The 19,825-nt window shown below is 30.5% G+C and overlaps 1 protein-coding gene across 1 annotated transcript; it reads left to right on the forward strand.

Moving 5' to 3' along the window:
• The first annotated feature begins 331 nt into the window (after positions 1 to 331).
• Positions 332 to 19,048, forward strand: LOC123291777 (cytochrome P450 4C1-like). The gene is made up of 12 exons (XM_044872199.1): positions 332 to 496; positions 14,219 to 14,390; positions 15,062 to 15,168; positions 15,402 to 15,495; positions 15,558 to 15,746; positions 15,819 to 15,891; positions 17,100 to 17,226; positions 17,295 to 17,480; positions 17,540 to 17,608; positions 18,382 to 18,556; positions 18,625 to 18,804; positions 18,876 to 19,048. Exons 1-12 carry the CDS (start codon positions 332 to 334, stop codon positions 19,046 to 19,048), a joined length of 1,710 nt encoding a protein of 569 aa, XP_044728134.1.
• Positions 19,049 to 19,825: the final 777 nt, after the last annotated feature.

Below are 19,825 nucleotides of genomic sequence, written 5' to 3' on the forward strand. Positions count from 1 at the left end.
AATTGTAACTGTTTTGTATTTAATTGTAGTTTTTCTAGATCTTGTAGTTTGTGACGATAATAATGTTTTTGGTGTTTTTTTACCTGTTGTAGTGGCAGCAATAACAGCTGAAGAAGGAGTAGAACATGAAGAAGAAGATGTTGATTGAAGCGGTTTTGATTGAGGGCTTGATGATGACCTGATTTTAGTTGAGATAATAATAAGAAGTAAGAATAATAAATTATGAATGTAATAATAATAATTAATGTAATTAGTAGTATAATTATAATACTTTCTTGTATTAATAATGTAATATAATAACGTGTTGTAGTAGTGATTGCCGGTGATGACGATGTATCGCCGCACATCGACTCCTGGTGGTGCACAAACATCAGTCGAGGATGACGGGCAGCAGCAAATGGGCCGCATCCCCACGACAGGTGCCCCAAACTCTGTGTACACTGCACAACATTCCACGCCGCGACAACACACAACTGGATTGACACAACAACGGGCTGTCTGTTTGTTCTACGCGACAACGAGCACATACCACCTCAGGTCCGCCATCTTGGCTTGTCGATGGTCGGACAGGCTCCGGGCGCGGGCTTGAGCAGTCGTCGTATATTTACACGCATGTGCACATTAATTCCAGCCCTGGTGTAGTGGTTGGTCGCACAGGATCGATACCGATGTGTATTATACATGTATGTATGTATGAATGTCGACATACAACGCCAGAGAGAAATGTGTGTTGTATGTATGATGTGCCTGTGCCCTCCCTAGTGTTCCCGGTGCTCTCTCTGTACAACATACAACGCCGCGCCGCGTTCACTTCTACATCCCAATCAATCGGCCAGATTTAAATCTCGTACACTAGAATACAACACATATCATATTTCTTGTCCGATGATATAATATATATATATATATAATATATATATATATATATATATATATATATATATATATATATATATATATATATATATATATATTCTTCTAAACCATGTTTATATAAATACATTCTTTAAAAAAGAACTTACAGAACTTAGAGCATGCATGCATCCATGCTGTTACAGATATTCATAAGAGTCTAGGATTACTTGAAAATGAAAATCAGTCACTTCATTAAATGGTTGGTGATGATGACTGACAATACGAATTACGCTGGCAATGCTGTCTCTGGCTACCTAGAAAGCTACAATTTGTAAGTGCATGTGTACTTTATAGGGTAAAACCATTTAATTCGTTATTTATAATTATTTTCTCTAATATCAACATGAATAATTTTTCTTTTGTTACATTCAATTTTGGATAAGTAGATAAAAATCGAAGACCATTGATTTTATTTAATATTAAAAATGTTCGGTAGCTGTCACGCCCAGTTTGACAAAACCAATTTTTTTTTTAACAATTTTATTATTTTGAAAGCTTATAATGCCATTAAAAATGTATTATAAAACCAAGCAATTAAGGTACATATTAGAAGTACTCTTATAAAACAAAAACGGATATCTGTCAATTTTAAGTGTGTTAATGCAATCAAAATTTTTTTCTAGCTTTGAGGTTCAGCATAGTTGGCTCATTTTCTTAAAGTGTTCCCGCTTTACTCGGTATAATTTTGATTGCGGATTCGATTCCCATCCGTAAAAAAATTTATTTAAATAATTAGTACCTAGAGATGGGTAAGTGTAGTATATAGTCAATGCGTAAAGGGACTGTACGCAGCCTTTCAAAAAAAAGAGCTAAAATTCTGTCAACAAAAAGTAGGTATCACAATGGAGCTAACGACCTAAATGAGGGTTACAACGAAGTTTGTAAAAGATAAAAGCTTGTTGTTTGATAGGGAAGTTCTAGTTATTGATTAATTAAGCCTTCCGATATTAATATTTAAGAGACGAAAAAAAGTTTCATGTTTTTTGGAGAAATCGAATTTCAACCCTTTCACACCTTATTATTATCAGATGAAGTTGGTGTGAAACTAGGCACTATAAGCCAACAACAACTTTTTAGCATGTAACGTACGGTGGACGCCATAAAAATTATGCGTTTTCAAAATCTGAGTACCTTATTCTAACAAACCTAAAATCTAAGAAACGCAAAATTTGAGGGGGGTTAAAATTATATTTTTCTTATTCGATTATAATAGCTTATAATTATAGATTTTTGCAAAAAGGAGTTAAAAGTTAAAATGCGCTTAAAGTATAAATTATTTTGGACATAATATTATTATTTTAAAATTACCCAACAGATTGGTCACCTATTACTATTATTCAATGTTACATATTGCCTATGTAATATTTAAATCCCATGTTAAGGATATATTTCAATTATGAAATTCATATTTTAAAACATAAATCCTAAAAATTATTTTCTATATTTTCCAAAATGGAAAAAACTTATTTACAAGCAGACATGCTTACCAGAATATAACTTACTGACCATCCGTATAAAAAAATTGAAATAAAAAATTTTTTTTAAAACACAAGCTTTTATTGTAATAAAAGTCACTTATACATGACTATTCGTAAAAGCTTGAGGCGCTCAATATAAAATGTCAATAACGATTCGGAGCACCAAATGTATGTATGTAACTATGTTTGTTCGGATGGAATCTGACAACTTAATCTTAGATTGTGCGCCTCAAGTTTTTTCGAATAGTCATGTATGTATGAGTGACTCATAGGAAAAATTATTTTCTACTTTTAAGTACAATAAAAGCTTGTGCTTTTAAAACTATTTTTTATTTAAATTTTTAATTAGCTTTCTGAATAATGTCGAAAATAAAATAATGTACAGATCAACCAAATTTTATTTCATTAATTTACCATAGGGAATACAGTTTTCTTAAATTTGATAATATTTTACCCTAGTTTAAATTAATTTAAACATAACGATACATCTTTAGTATACCTAATTTGAAAAAATATAAACAAAAACAAATTTAAAATATTTTTTACAAGCCTCGCAGATATATTTTACATTCATCTAATAAAATACTTATAGAGGAGCTAAATAGTTATAATCGTCAGGCCAGAATCTGTACAACAATCATCTGATTGTTGGTAGAAAGGTTATAATCTGACTGAAAATAAACTCTGGCTACGAAATAACTACATTTTTAGCTGCTTAATTTAGTTCTTCTGGCACCAATATTCAAAATAAATTTTCCGAGTGTCGCAAATTCTATGAGAGTTGTAAAACCTTCGTACCGACTGGATTCTATTTTTGTCTTTGATATAATCTTGAAGGTCGTGGTTAAGGTTAAATAAGTAGTATTAGTGAAAGATATGTAAGTAAAATAGTAAAGGTATTAAATATAGAAAACTGACAATATCTAAGCAAAAACTTCAATTTCTGCTAAATCTGTGGTGATCTCGAAAAAAATTTCGAAAAAAAATTGTTGCTTTTTTTAAAGATCAAGTTTATTATTTAAAATTTTTCTCTATCTCTTACCACTAAGAGCTGGAGTTCGCTTTTGAGTAACCTGTGACTTTGGCTTTTGAGTCAAGGTAACACTCTATGCTAGAACTTTTTAGTTCTAAAACTTTTGTGTGCAACTTTTTTCTTAAACCATTATTTTTCTAGTTTAGCTGCTATATCCACATCGTTTACGCATCCTATACATATACATTCACCTTCAATTTTCTAGGAATTTCTATTTCTATTATGATAGATAATAAAAGATGTGAATAATTTGTAGTAAAGAAATGTTAATAATGTTTTTACTGTTTTATTTATCCCGTCTTCAACAAGAAATAGAAACATTCGATTCGAAGTATTGACTTAATAAAATTCGAATTTGAACAATTTCCTTAAAATAATTGATGGATAAAATACAATAGGAAATTTTCTCGTTCTTATTTGTACACATTTACTAGGCGCTAAATTTTCACCGCTCATTTGCTAGGATAATGAGATGATCTAAATAGATTTCCCTAAACTGTAATTTTTATTATCTGTTGTCACTGAAGTTGATAAAAGAGGATGTTGTTTTGACCGAAATATTTGGTATATATATATTTATGTCCTATGATCCCGAGGGGGACGTAGGGCCTCAACAAATGCTCGCCAACGAACTCGATTCAGTGCCATGGATTTTACCTCTCCCCAGGATTTGCCTTCCTCAGAAATTTCTGGCTCCAGGGTTCTTCGCCAGGTATGACGAGGTCGGCCCACTCTCTTTTTCCTTGGGGGTTCTACTCAAGTGCTTCTTTGGCAATGCTGTTGTTTCGCCTGAGTGAGTATTTAGTGAGTAGTCATTATTATAAAAATATACAAGAGGTCAGATTAAGGGAAAGAATGTCGAAATATTTTGCTTTCTGTATTTAAGTGTTGTAATATAGTAGAAATAAATGACAAAAATGGTCCTATTGCAGTTTTATACCAAAACGCTCATATAAAGTATGAATCATTCTTTTATGATGCATCGCAACGATCGAATTTTTGGTCCATTGCTTTTACGGTTCGAACAACGTTAATTTTATTATATATTATATGCAATATTGATTCTAATATACTCTTTAAGATCCAAGTATATCCTTAAAAAGTTTGTTTTCCGTCCAAATGCTTTCACGGCGTAACGCAAGAGTATATTTTTGTACAAATACATGTAGTTAGACTATGTATGCTCTTCAAGATCTCTAATTGAATACCAAAAATGACACATTTTTGTTTTTGATCCTTAAGACCCCAATTGCGGGGACATTCGAGCTGTAAAGTGGGGCTACCATCCCTGACCCCCTTGGTACGGCCAGTCGTCCCTCGAATGCAGCATATCTAATACATAAAATATAGTTGATTTTACGTGTCAAATTTTTATATAAAGTTTGCATGCACATTAAAGATTTTTGTTTTTCTTTGTCGAAATAATAATTATCAATTATGATTTTTTACAAAAAACTGTCATAGATTTTCAGTGTTGATGTTTATGCTATATCATCATTCTATATCAGACAATATTATCACTAGTAAGTAACTTATACAGGATGTCACCAGCCACCCTTTTATGCCTCTATAAACTTCGGCTATAACTAACGTCAGAAAAACTTACAAAACAGTTTTTACCTACTTCTGATTTATAGGTTTCAAAATTTGTATATTGTTAGGCCCTGGACGGCGTTATCCTTAAAAACGTGGTTTCTAACACATTTAAGTCAATCAAAAATTAGTATTATTAAGTAATTATATTTTTATAATGTTATAGCCTAATTGTAATAATGACATGGTTTGATTTATTTAGCTGGTCAGCAAAAATTAATATTTAATATTTACGTCATAATATTTTATATTTTGATCTAAATGTTTTATATGTAAAGGCAAGCTAAATATTCATAATTCATACAGTGATTATACAACTTGGACTTACATCTTTACAATACTGTGATTATTACAACCTAAGTTTAAAATCTATTAACGTAAACCATCAGTCAATAAAGTGATATTAAATAAATTAAAAAAAGTCGTTTTCATCTACAAAGAATTCATAAGGTCTCTCCTTGCTAAATACAAAGACCTTTGGTGGCAGCATCTGTCCCTGGACCAAGCCAAGGGACACAACAGATTTTCCCCTGGACCCCCTACGCAAGGCAGTCCCATAACAATATATATACAATTTCGAAGACCTAGCAATACCTAGCTGATATCACAATGGTATTTGCAAATACAATACGTAATAGAAATATGAGCGGTTTATAGATACTTTATAGCCCTTTTATTAAGGTGATGAAAATAACCAAGTACTTTTGTATGACGTTAAATGCTCGAAATCGTTAACTTGTCACCACACAAAAAACGCATGCTATCTAAAGCCCTGATCGTGAAGGTGGCTAAGTATTGTAATTGAACTCATACATTTTTGTTTTTGCGCCTCTGTTGGGTGATTGAGGGACACTCAATATAATGAGGAATGGGATTATTTCATATTTAATAATAGGTTAGGTTAGACTGACTATACCATCTTGAACATTTACAGACATGTGCCTCGGCTGTTATTTGCATTGTTCAATCACGTGCATGCACCTCGAGCCCCCTTGAGAATAGTGCTACTATCTTCACCCCCCATTTCGACCACCCCAAAGAAGACTTACTTACTGCTTATATTCTTCTACTTATTCCTATCTGACAAACTATATATGTTGTACTAGTAAGCCAAAAAAATTATTGTACTCCATATTACTAATTGGAAGTTGTTACAAAACTTGCTAAACTCTTGTTCCTTACTATTCTACATCTGAATTTTTACTCAGCTAAAGTATTATAGAGGTACCGATTTATCAGAAAATTCTTTGCAAATTGAGAAAAATTCCAGCAGGTTAATGCCAAGCTGTCGACAGAAGCGATTTAGGCCGACAACGTGCAAATTAGGCTTAGTATTCCAGTTCTTATCTAAGTCTCAATCAAAGTTTATGGGCCAAGTTTTTTTTTGCCTGTTTTTCAGAAGCTTTAGCTACGGCTAATAAATCAATATTTAGTCAGCCAACCTTTGCCTAAGCCTTAAAAAAGTTTCAATAATACCACGAAAAGCGTGAATACCGCTGAAACATTTTTAACTAAAACCCAGGCTTGGTCGAAGACCAGATACCAAAAGTTGGTCGAACACCAGGTACTAAGACTTCTGCCAAAACCTGGAACTTAAGGTTTGCACCAATATTGGCCCAATTAATAAGAGCATTCTGACGTAATATTGTTATTAACTGATTACCAAGCATTGTTTAGGAAACTCCATTAATACTTTAAATAAGAGTTCCGTACCAAGAACAACTAAAAAATAGGCAATGATCCTCAACATCGGTACAGTTTGGAGAAGGCTCTAAGGAAAAAGTAATTTAATGGAGAGTGTTCTTAGATACGCTTCAACTCCGAGAAAAATTTGTCGGAGGTTTTGTAAATTTCACTTTTTGGAAGTGTCAACTTTCCATCTTATATCCCTTATCGCCGTTTTATACAGAACATGCGATTTCTGTATAAAACGGCGATAAGGGATATAAGATGGAAAGTTGACACTTCCAAAAAGTGAAATTTACAAAACCTCCGACAAACTAAAAACTGAAACTGAAAATATATAAATCGTATTTGAATAAAGAGCATCTTTTAATAACATATATATAATGAGGGTGAAATTCAACTACTGTGATGGAGCACTGTTATTCAAGTGTCTTTTTAATCCCCGAACCAAAAAAAGGAGTGTTATAAGGTTGACCGCTATGTGTGTGTTTGTGTCTGTGTGTCTGTCTGTGACATCCTAGTGTCTAAACGGATGAACCGATTTGGATTTTTTTTTGTCTCGTTTGGAAGGTAATTCAATGTTTCAAGTGCAAGTTTAGTGTTCCGGAACAATTAAAAAATAGGCGATGATCCTCAAAATCCGTTTAATTTGGAGAAGGCTCTAAGGAGGAAGATCATTTAATAGAGAATGTTCTTAGGTATGTTTCAATAGACAAGCGAGTTTAGCATTCTGTATCCGGACGATTTGTCTCGAGTTTTTAAATTTTGTAAATTTTACTTGTTCCTGCTACGGCTGAACTTTAATTCTCATTTTCATCAAATTCCCGAATAATACAATAATATTTTTTATGCATATGTAAATTTTAACATGTTATTATTAAATGTAAGTTCTTTACTTCGGGTAAAACCACTTTCAACTTCATGATAAACTCCAATCAACTTACGCCTCCTTTTATAAACAATATATATTATTTTATTGATTGTTCTAAATTTAATTTATTTTTTTCAAATATTATCTGCTTATTACAAAAGTATATTTGTCCAAAAATTTCGGTCGTTGTTATCCAAGAAATTTTAAACAATGGAGCTGCACAAGCTTAGTACATTTTTCTCACCAAAATGTAAGCATAACAACATTAGTTTATTATTATATTATACCACTCTAAAAATTCAAATATTTGGAATTTAGAAATAGAACTCAAAAGTTGTTGAAAGCTTACTTCTCTACAATTTTGTTTATTATCTATAAATATTTCCCTTTCACTAGGAATTTAGAAAATTTTTCGTAAATATTTCTGTAAAGAGATATATAACTATACGAAATAATGGTTGCCTGATAAGTTGTATTAAAATTTACTTTCTACAACTTTGGGTGGGTCATTTCACCTGAAAAATTTTAGTTTGGGGCTATAGTGTATAAGTTGTTGTTCATTAAATCTTTAATTTATTTTTCAACTTTACGCTCAACCAATAATATTTTAAAAGCTATTGCAAATTTTTTCAGGAAAATTTTAGGGAAAATTTATAAATACACGTACGATTATCCTTGCATGGTTATTATTATTGAAGCAATTTGAACTTACTCTGTATAGGTACAATCATCAATATATTGATCAATATCAATATTGAATCAATAATATTGACTAAGTATGTATACGCGATGCATGTCTTAGGTATATTCATAATAGAGATGAAATAAAAGGATATGAATGGATTTTGACACTATAGCTATAAAAGTACCTTCTGAGTTTTTGTAAACTTTTATGTATATGAAACTGGCTGTTTTAAATAGCTATATTACTTTGGCTTTTATCAATTTTTCAAAAATATAAACAAAAATGTAGAAACATGTACAGTAAGTAACATCAATATCAGTTAAAAGTCAATGTCAGTTAAATTGGCAAACTTGATTTTTCTCAACTTTTACTAGATATATACATAAATATGAAGGATAAAATCTTATACCTAACTTTTTATAGAGACAATATACAAATCTATAATAATTTATTAAAAATATTATTATTTTCACCAAAATTGAAGTGCTAACTTCATACAACTCAGAGGATTGGGAAAAAAATTAAAAATGTGTTACAGTGTTACGAAAAAAATTAAAAACTTAAAGACAACATAATAGATTAGTTTTTATTTTTCTTCTCGCATTTATTTTCCGTTTTTCCCGTTTTTAATCAATACTAAAAAGTAAACTGAATTGCCGATATCTAAAAATTATTTCAGTCCTATGTATATACCTAAATAAACCTGGATTTTATGAATTGAAATTCTCAACAAATTATTATTTATTAAGCTTTTTATAAAATTAAAACATATTCCCCCCTAATTTAAAAATAATTTACATTTCAGTTTATCAAAAGTGAAGAAATTATACTAAATTTTTTATTTATGAGTTTATCTGTTTCAATAAGGTTAGTTTTGTTTTGAAAGTACAACCAACTACCATAGCTTTGCCCACGTGAGCTTCAAATAAACAATTAGATTAAATCTAACCCTTGGCGATTTGTCATAGACATAATTAATAATTCTCTCCAAAAAAAATTATTCTCTTTAGAAAGTAGTGCTTACTTAGTTACACAAAAAAAAATTAATAAATTTTTTCCTGATTTTGGGTTGAAATTCAATAACAAAAAAAATTTGCAATACCTACTTAGTTTGCATATAAGTATTTGTACAAAATCTTTAGGTACTGCTAGATACGAATTTGGGAAAAAATAGCTCCGAATTTTTATTCAATAAAATAGACCCGGTAAAAATAGACTGGAAAAAATAGTTATATTTATATTATTTATAATGAATATTATTTATATTTTGCTCAAATAGAGTCCCATTTTTTAACGCAAGGGCTAAAAACTTCAGTTCATAACCAACTTCTCTATAATCGACAAACTCAACCCAACCAATTCGTAATTACAAACTCCGTTTTTTGTAATAGTGACCCATTTTTGAACGCAAGGGCTAAAAACTTCAGAACCTAACCAACTCCCCTATAGTCGACAAACTCAACCCAACCAACTCGTATTTAAAACAATACAGAGTAATCAGAAAATAAAATAAGTAAAATAAATGTTCAAGGCAACAAAAATTAAATAAATAAACAAATCCTAAAATTCTGAAAAAAATAATCCGGAAAAAAACACCTGAAAAAGTGGATCTATTTTATTTTTCCGGATCTATTTTTTCTGGGTCTGTGTTTTCCGAATCTATTTTTTGGGGTTTATGTTTTCCGAATCTATTTTTTCTGAGCCTATTTTTTCTGGTTCTATTTTATTTTTCCGGATTTATTTGTTCCAGGGCAACTTTTTCCGATTACCGCTAGATACGCATTTAAATGATCGCTTTAAAATGGTAAAGCATGAATTTGAATAATTCAGGTAATGGTAACTTCTAGTGACATCTATATTTGGCTAATATAAAATATTTCTTGTTTTCACAAGTAGGAAATCTTGTTGAATATATATTTTTATAGAATTCTAACGGTCTAGAAGAGATCATCGTATACCCTACTGTAGTGCCAGCTATTTAATAACCCTAGTGGTAGCTATTTTTGAACTAGGTACTATAAAAATAAGTTTCTGCATTAACTTTTGAGTTTTAAAGCTCAATTAAAGTTCAGTTTATTATAATTTTAACAAAACTAGGCTGTGCTATCAAACAAAGAGGTGTCATTCTTACGAGGCAGCACTAATTGATTGCTATATGCTTATGAATACACCATTATTTCAGAAAGCGCATGAATCAGGATTTAAAAATTATACGTTTGGTTGAGAATATGTTTGTGAAATTAAAAAGTATAAAATTTTTTCAACATTTTTAACATTTTTCGTCATGTGAACCTACTCAAAAATATTTTGACCTTTTCAACAATTTTCTGCCCCCCAAAATTTATCGCCTTGGGCCATGGTATATGTGACCTAATATGCCAATAGACCTTTTCATCGATTTGCTTTTGTTTCGGACAGTTGTCAAAAAACTATTATCTTCTTCAAGCAACGCTTTTTGGCAAGGGTAGTTAATATAAGATATGTCGTTTCTTGATTGAAAACAGTCCGAAACAAAAAAGAATCATTTTGTAAATGAAACGCCCTATCCAGATCTGCTGATTGCCATAGCAACACTTTGAATTTTAATATCTAGGAGTAGGGCAATTTTAACCCCCGAACCAAATAAGGAGTGTTATAAGTTTGACCGCTATGTGTTTGTGTCTGTCTGTCTATCTGTGGCGTGAGCATGAGCGTATGTCCGTATACACATTTTTTTCGTCGTCCATATCGCGAACACAAAGTTGAGGTGTCTCTCGAACCCTATTAACGGCAATTTGATCCGAAAAGAATTTCATAACATTAAATCGAGTCGGTCGAATTTTTATTTTTTTGTTCAATATTTATAACGATTTATTGTGCTGGGAAGTGGACGTCAAGGGTCACACCAGACTCTACCCACGGGTTGTTACACATGTTATCATTTACCATGCTTCGTATATACTCAAGGTTTAAAAATTGATAGCATTTCATTAGTAATTTCTTGACAAAGTGTAAAAATTTTTTAATGAGGATATGATAACGAAAATATTTATATAAGCAAATGCGTTAAACCTTTATGTGACATCCGTATACACGAAGGTACACACATACAAACCAGTAATCCTAAAATAAATATTGCAATAAAATTAAAAAATGTATAAAATGGTTTATCATAGATTTATTTAGGTACTCTCAAAATTACTCCCTTATACATGTATTTTTTTTGATGAATTGGTGAAGCAGTTGACACCAAATATACTGTTACGTAAATATTTTATAACAGAAAAATAATGCATAAGAAAAAAACTGCAACCATAAAATAAATAACTTTTTGCCTTTGCCTTTCACAATTACGAAACAAGGCACAAACATAAGTTCAAGGAAATAAAAACATCAAAAACCAAAATTAAAAATGGCTCAATAAATATGGTCATAAAACTTTATAATAAAGTTCCGAATAATATTAAAAATCTAAGTGGCTTAATATTTTTAAAAGAACTAAAATCGTATTTAGTTGATAAATGTTTGTATTCTGTCGATGAATTTTTTTTAAATGTGATCCAAAATTTTGTTTTTGACTCAATTCATATAGTTTTTTTGTTGTAAACTATTTTTATGAATAAAGACTGATTATTATTTTTATTATTATTATTATAAGATTCACGATTTTCCTATTATTAAACCCATTACTAAACAAATGAGACAATTACCTATGTGACGGAAGTAAAATTGTCATTGGCTCTTAATAAACCATGTAGTATCAATTAAAAATAAGAATTTGAGTACATTACACAAAAATATCTATATATATAAGCGATTTACCACTGATTGACTCATCACGAAATCTCCGAAACTATCGGTCCGATTAACTTAAAATTTTGCATACTTACTTCTTTCGTGACATAGATGTCCACTAAGAACGGATTTTACGGAATTCCTATCCCAACGGATTTTCAAATTTGTAAATTAATTTTTATTAAATTTTTTCAGAAAAATTCATTAAAAATAAACAATGAAAAAAAAAGTCCTAATAATAGGTCAATTTTGTAAAAAAAAAGATAGATTACTCTTATAGATTAAATAATTTTTTAGGTTGGATTAAGAAATTTAAAGAGTTTTTCTGAGTACTGTTTGAGGTAGAAAGTGATGACAATTTTCGACCGAATCAAAAAGAGGCGGATTTGAAAGTGATCGATTAATACTCTTCGATATCCACTAGCTTAAGGGATAAGGTCTACTGGGGATCCCGATACAATAAATAACGGAAACGCATCCCAATACACAGGACCTCACGGGTGATGTGGAAATCTGTGTATTCACTGACTGGCACTATATTTTCATATTTAAAATTTGAAAAATTTACAATAAATATCAAATCGAAATTAAATATTTCGTTAATAAAAAAAGTATAGATTCACATCCAAATGGTTAGTGTGCCCAGCAAAGCAGGCGGGAGTCAGCTAGTTAATAATATAGGCATTCGATAACCATACTATTTATTACACAAAAATATTTATAATATATGCACTAGATAACCATACTATTTATTATGACTTTTTATATGATAAGAAGTAAAGGCATATTAATAGGAAAATAGCATTAAAAGTATCGGCACATTCATAAAATTAACTCGGACTACAAATAGTGACTTACAACCATGGACTTAATTTTAACTGTAAGTATTGAACAATGTCTCAATCATAATAATTTTAAACTAAAAAAAAAATTGGATTTTTTTTGGTTTTTTGAAATTTTTTTCATAAAATACAGGAAAAGATTGACAAAAAAAGAGCGTAAATGAATGTATACGGGTGTTATGCAAAGGCGTAAAACTTCATTTATAGGTTTAAAACAACCCAAATTTTACGAAACCAAAAGGCTTACCATGTTTTCGAATCAACAGATAACTACCAGGGGGCCAAATCATTCTCAAAATGGAATATATTTAAAATAATCAAGTAGATAACAGTTGCTAGGTGTGGTATATAAAAGTAAATAATTAGAGATATTCGATTTCAAAAAAGGGTGATATAGAAGCTATTCATAAATATATTTGAAGGCCCCATAAATATATCTAGAAACGCTACGAAGGTATATTTTTTTTGAGTTAATAATTTATCTATTGTACCTATAAGTAATTATAGAGCTGGCTCCACAAATTTCCCCTTACAATATGCATCCCGAAATCCGAATATTCTTCTAGTGTTCATAATGCTTCGGATGTGTATGTCCAAAGATCCTCCGATCTTTTTAGGTAGAAACGATGATACACAGTGAAAAAGATTTTCTTGTCTAAATCTCTTGGCTCTTGGCCATATGAATAGAATGTTCAATTGTTCCAAACTTGATTCCGCCCATTGATCTTTCGTTCGTTTTCAAATTTCGTAGAGCATCATGGATGTTTTGATTTTTCCGTGGTTTATTGTGAAACACGAAGTTCTAGTTACAAGACGCAGTGAGAGTACCTATCCACTATTTGGTATAGTTCTTAAAAAGAGGTGAGAGTGATTGATATCTTTTTTGGTAGAATATTATCAATTGTTGACCGTTGACGCATACATATCCTAAACTTATGTCTTACACGTCAAATTTAAGTAAGTCGTTGATAAATTTCCAAATGGTTGTTCATATTTTTTCCATAGGTCATTTAATTGACATGCCCGTTTTCCACATTGAAAACGCTCCAATTTCCAAAGTTTTCGTAAATGTGAACGTTGTTGGTTAAACTGAAATGAAGCCACTTACGAAGTTTCGTAAGAATGTTATTCACGAAACCATACCCCCCTCTGTACTGTAGACGATTATAATTAGGTTTAGGAGCCAGCCATTTATCAAAGGCAATGCAGGTCCAAACATATCCCAATGTCTTTCTTATGTATTTTAATACAATTTCCAAAATAATTTGATTGTAAAATTATTGAAAAGAAGATTAGTTGTTTCGTATAATTAAAAAATAATTCTATTTTTATATTCCACAGGCTTGGGAAATTGTATTTATAACAATAGCAGTCCTTATTTTGACATTCTGGATATATGTGGAACTTCCAGTACGAAAAATAAAAAAATTAACGTGTCATATCCCTGGCCCTAAGCTTATACCTGGCTCAGGATTACTTATAGCTTTATATAAAATCTTTAACGAAGGTCCAGGTAAATCCAAGCGTGTGTATAGCTATTTCATTGAACTTATCATCGTTCTGAAAATATGAATTCCAGTATTTCTTGATGAGTATGTAAAAAATCTTCACCACACAAGTTCCTAAATATCAGGTTTTTCGAATATTAAAGGTCAAAGTTATAGCAATGCCAGGAATTTACTTCTTCGGGAGCATATATCTTGCGTGAATTCGCCTAAGGATAAAATTCATTGGAAGATTTTTATTATACTTTTAAATATTTATTAACCAAAATAAAAAAATTATCTTGCACCAATTTTATGATTTTATGATGACTATTCTTTTTGTGAGAAAAACTGAGGAATGGAACACAGTGGGTTGTTATTTACTTTTGGATAACTCCAGTGGATTTTCAAGCAACATCTCTCATTCGTCAAAGAGTATTGTTACTTCCTACGCTATATTTTTTAACCTTTACCATATCTTAAAAACACGAATTTTTAATAATTTTTGCTTGTGAAGACTTTGATCCGCTCATCAAGTATTACTATAATCCTCAATTTCAGAAAGATTGATCGATTCTCTATATGGATTGTGGGCTTCCTGGTACAGGAGTCACCAATACCTATCCATGCTCATTGCTCATGTACTTTTAACATTTTTGAAACGAATATTAATATAATAAAGGAAATAATAATTTTTTAGGAATACTTAAATATTTTATGCAAATTATTGCACAGTATGGTCCAGTTATTCGATTGTCGCACGTTGGACGAGTGACCATTGTTCTCACTGACGTCGAAGATATTGAAGTATGCATTTATAACATGACATACATGTATTTATTACACTAAACCTTGATCGTCATACATTCTAAAAAGTTTTTGCGCTCTTCATTTTTATTATCTTGTACTCAACTATTACAGCTTAGAATCATGAGCTAACGAAACTTATATTTATGTAGCACTATATTAAGCACTGATGGCGATTAAGGTTTAATTTGGACATTCATAAATTAAATAAGAAAATGGTTAAAATTTTTAAGGTAGTATTAAGGGATGCTGAAATGATATACAAACCTCCTATAATGAGGAGATTGATAAAACCATGGCTTGGCAATGGATTACTATTTAGTGAAGGTAATGCAAAAAAATCAGATAGACCATCTTTACGGTATCCAATTATTTTTAATTGTTTTAAGGATCTTACTGGAAACAGCAAAGAAAATCAATAACACCCACATTCCATTTTAATATATTAGAGAAATTTTTCGAAGTTTTTAATGAGCAAGGTGACATTTTAGTTGAAATGTTGAAGGAAAAAGCAGATGGCAAAACAAATTTAGATATTTCTTCCTTCATGAAATCATATGCGTTAGATGTTATTTGTGGTAAATGTACAATTGTTTCAATAATGCGATGACGAAAATTAATAACCTCAAGTTTTTTTTCTTTTATTGCAGAAACAGCTATGGGATCTAAAATGCATTCACAAACAAAATTAGTTCAAAATGATTATGTATCAGCAGTTTATGAGTAAATATTGCTTACAAATTTTTCCATCTTCATACGGGGGTTGTTACGTTTTTTACATCTATTGACAAACCTCTTAAAACAAGAAACTACATTCTTCATTTATTCTCGCATTTTTTATTTCATAAGTTTGATGGGAAAATAGTTTTAGAAGAATTTGCTTAACTAGCTTAATTAGCCGCTCAATTACCTTTCTAGCCTGTTTTTTAAACGGCGGCGTTCAACTAGTGACCCAAACGCGATATTCAACCACGCAATCAAACAGCTAAGCAAATGACTTGGATCGATAACGTTTAACAATTTGCCTAGCTAAGTCATTTGAATTTATTTCCAGTTTCTGTCACCTGGCGCTGAAATTCACATACTGGTAATATGTCGTCGATTGGTGTTTCTCACAGTTTGATTGCGTTTACGCAAAAATAAGTACAATGGAAGAGTGTTTTTACAAAAAGTAGGAATTAGGTATGGTACTTTTAAAAACTGGTTTTCACGGCAAGAGTTGCAGAGCTCAGATACAAACTATGGCGACGGAACTGTTTAATTACTTACATGTACACTGTGTTATTTATTGAGTAATCTTATTTTATCTCATGATTTCAATATGCTATATTTTAAATTTTTTGTAAATAAAAAATTTCTTATGCCAGATATATCATCTTTTTAGTCAAATGGTCACCCATTTTAAGAATGGCTTAATCATCAGTAAGCCAGCTAATTAAACGTTGTATTAGTGGCTACGGCTGAATATTATTCAAGAAGCTAGTTGAACGACAACGTTGAGTAAAGTGGCTAGGCTATTAATTAGTTAATTAGTTAGTTTCAACACACCTATATATAGTTAACTGCGACAAACCTATATAATATTATTAAGCACCTGGATGACCGAGTATCCAGGTATATGAACCGTTTAAAATGTCTCCACACAAATATCAATTTAAATGTCCCAGTAATGTATTTGATTTCGTACCTACTACGATAAACACCAATAGATGTCAAGAAGAGTCATATTTTGCAGTTTGTTTCAGTTTGTTCTGAAGAACCGGATAAAACGACATCTAAAAATGAAACCTAGCTAGACCCCCAACCCCAAAGAAAAAACCCTGCATACTAATTTTCATAAAAATCGTTGGAGCCGTTTCCGAGATTCAATATATATACTTTCAGAACTTTCCAAACATCTAGGTGCATATAACTTTTTTTTACTGTTTCAGAATACAAAGAATATTTATAGACCGATTATGTAAGCCCCTCGAACAAATCGATTTTATATTTCCTTTTACAAGAAATGGACGTATTCAGAGAAAATGTTTAAAAGTTTTAAATGACAAATGTGACGAGGTATTTTTAATTTCCTAAATATGTTATTTCTTTTTTATTAACTAATATATTACAAGTAATTTTTCTAGATAATACGCCAAAGAAGAAAGGATTTGGTTGAAGCAACAACGAATCTCACCAAAATGAAACATGAGGATGTTGGTACTAAAAAACGTTTAGCTTTCTTAGATTTATTACTTCACGCAACGAATCTTGATGGTACGCCTTTAACGAATGAACAAATTAGGGACGAAGTAGCGAGCTTCACTTTTGCCGTATGTTTTAGACTAAGTTGAGTTTTACTGCTTCTTTTATTGAAAACGGTGTATTTTAGGGCCACGACACAACCTCTACGCAATTGTCTTTATTTTATTATATTTTGTCTAAACATCCTGATATACAGGTAAGTTGTACAAATATCATTCGTCTTTTTTAACAATTTCAAACTAAATTCGTTTGTATATCAAAGTTATTCTATTTTCTATCGCTTTCTTGAAATTTTCTCTTACTGGCGTGGCTTTTATCAGTATTCTTAATGATCACAAAAAATTTATGGAATACGTTTTCGATTTAATCGAACGCAGCTCCGATATATCGGCAGTTTATGTTGATCGATATTTTAAACTTGTTAAAAGAACCACTTTTTAATTATTTTAGAATTAAACTCTTATTAACGAAAAATAAGAGTTAGTTAGCAGACTCGACTAATTTGGTTTGAAAAATGCATTGAGAATTCATACGTTAAAATTGCTACTACATTTTCAGAAACTACAGAATATTTTTAAAACTGTGAATTTTAAGTGAGGTAAACCTCAATGAAACTCAATTGATAATAATAATAAATATAATGAGGTTTAACTACCGTTTTTCTGACAAATGCGCCTATAACAGAGACCACGCACTTTTATTTTGACCGTAGAACCTTAAAATAAAATAACATACAGAGCGTATCTATTTTTTAAAAAAACACAACTTTGATACTATTCATGTGTTAAGGACATCCTGTACATGACGAAAATAATTTTAAAATGTACTGCCAATAAGTATCCATCTACCCCAGAAACAAAATTTTCTCAAAATCAGACAGTTTATCCTTAATATTTCGTGTCGAATAACGTGAATAACCTTGTATAATTAAGAGAAGCCATGAAATTGTTACCAAAGTTAAAATTTCAGGAAGAAATCTACAAAGAACAATGTGCAATTTTTATGGGTGAAAACCATGAGCCCACATTTAAGGATGTTCAAGAAATGCAATATTTAGAACGAACAATTAAAGAATCTCAACGATTATGTACTGTTGTACCATTTTTAAGTCGTCAAACGCATAAAGATATTACACTAAAAACAAGTATAGTAGAAACTTAAAAAAGTGGATTAATAACATTCGATTAAATAAATAAATATTTTCATTTTCAGATGGCTATGTTGTGCCAAAAGGTACTATGGTTGTTCTATTTCTTACATCCTTACATCGAAATCCAAATATCTTTCCAAATCCAGAAAAATTTGATCCAGATCGTTTTTTACCAGAAAATATACGGAAAAGAAATCCATTCGCATTTATACCATTTGGTGCAGGTCCTAGAAATTGTATAGGTATGGATTATTTATATTTTATTTTGAAGTACACAATTGCACAAATAAGTTTTTTTTTTTCGAAATTTTAGGTCAAAAATATGCAATGCTTCAGATGAAAACAACTACCAGTAAAATAATAAGAAATTTCAAAATATTACCAGGATATGAAGAAAATGGTACGCTATATGAACCAGATTTTAAAGCATACATTGTATTAGTTGCTATAAATGGTATTAAAATACGACTTGTTCCTAGAAAATAAAATAATATTGTAATAAATAATTAATAAATAATTTAGATAATTTTACAACTATACATTTATTTAGTGGAGCTCCTAGAGTATTAAAAATATAAAAACCTCGGATTGCCGTGTCAGTGAAAGAAAAAAAAAATCTAATGTTTAACTAATAATAGATATGAAAAAGTTGACCTATTAAAAAATTATGATCTCGATTTTTAACCCCTGTGGCATCGTAGCTCCTAAACGGATAAACCGATTTTGTTTTTTTTTTTTGTTTGTTTGAAAGTTAATTTAACGGAGAACGTTTTTAGTATTATTTCAAGTGCGAATTTAGGGCTCCTTAACCGAAACAACTAAAACTAAAAAAGAGGGGATAATCTTCAAAATCGATTCAGTTTGGAGAGAACTAAAAGGAAGAAGATAATTTAATGGAGAGTGTACTTAGCTATGTTTAAAGTGCAAGATAAGGGTTTCGTATTCGAAACATTTGTCGGGGTTTTTTTAATTTTGTAAATTTCACTTGTGAAAAAAGAAATTAATAGGAAATAATAATCGGATTAATAGGAAATAAAATTATTTATCAAATATTTGTTTAATTGATAACCCTATCAACCTAATTGATTTTTACATTAAATAATAAGTTTTGTCCCAAATATGGGATATTCGATTTTCATTTTCGATGACGAAAAATCACAACATATGATATTTTATGTCTCATATATAAAAAATTTTGAAAAGCTATTAAGATTACTTTTTTTAACTTTCAAATTATCGAGTAGTTATAATATTCAACTCAAA

This window comes from Chrysoperla carnea, chromosome 1 (assembly GCF_905475395.1).
Source record: "Chrysoperla carnea chromosome 1, inChrCarn1.1, whole genome shotgun sequence".
Lineage (NCBI taxonomy): Eukaryota > Metazoa > Arthropoda > Insecta > Neuroptera > Chrysopidae > Chrysoperla > Chrysoperla carnea.

Bases quoted from the DNA above. Each gene is read 5' to 3' on its own strand.
- LOC123291777 (XM_044872199.1), top strand. From the start codon at position 332: ATGTATCGCCGCACATCGACTCCTGGTGGTGCACAAACATCAGTCGAG. The intron at 15,496-15,557 runs GTAATGCAAAAA...AATTGTTTTAAG, and splicing joins TGGATTACTATTTAGTGAAG to GATCTTACTGGAAACAGCAA. The intron at 18,805-18,875 runs GTATGGATTATT...TCGAAATTTTAG, and splicing joins AGGTCCTAGAAATTGTATAG to GTCAAAAATATGCAATGCTT.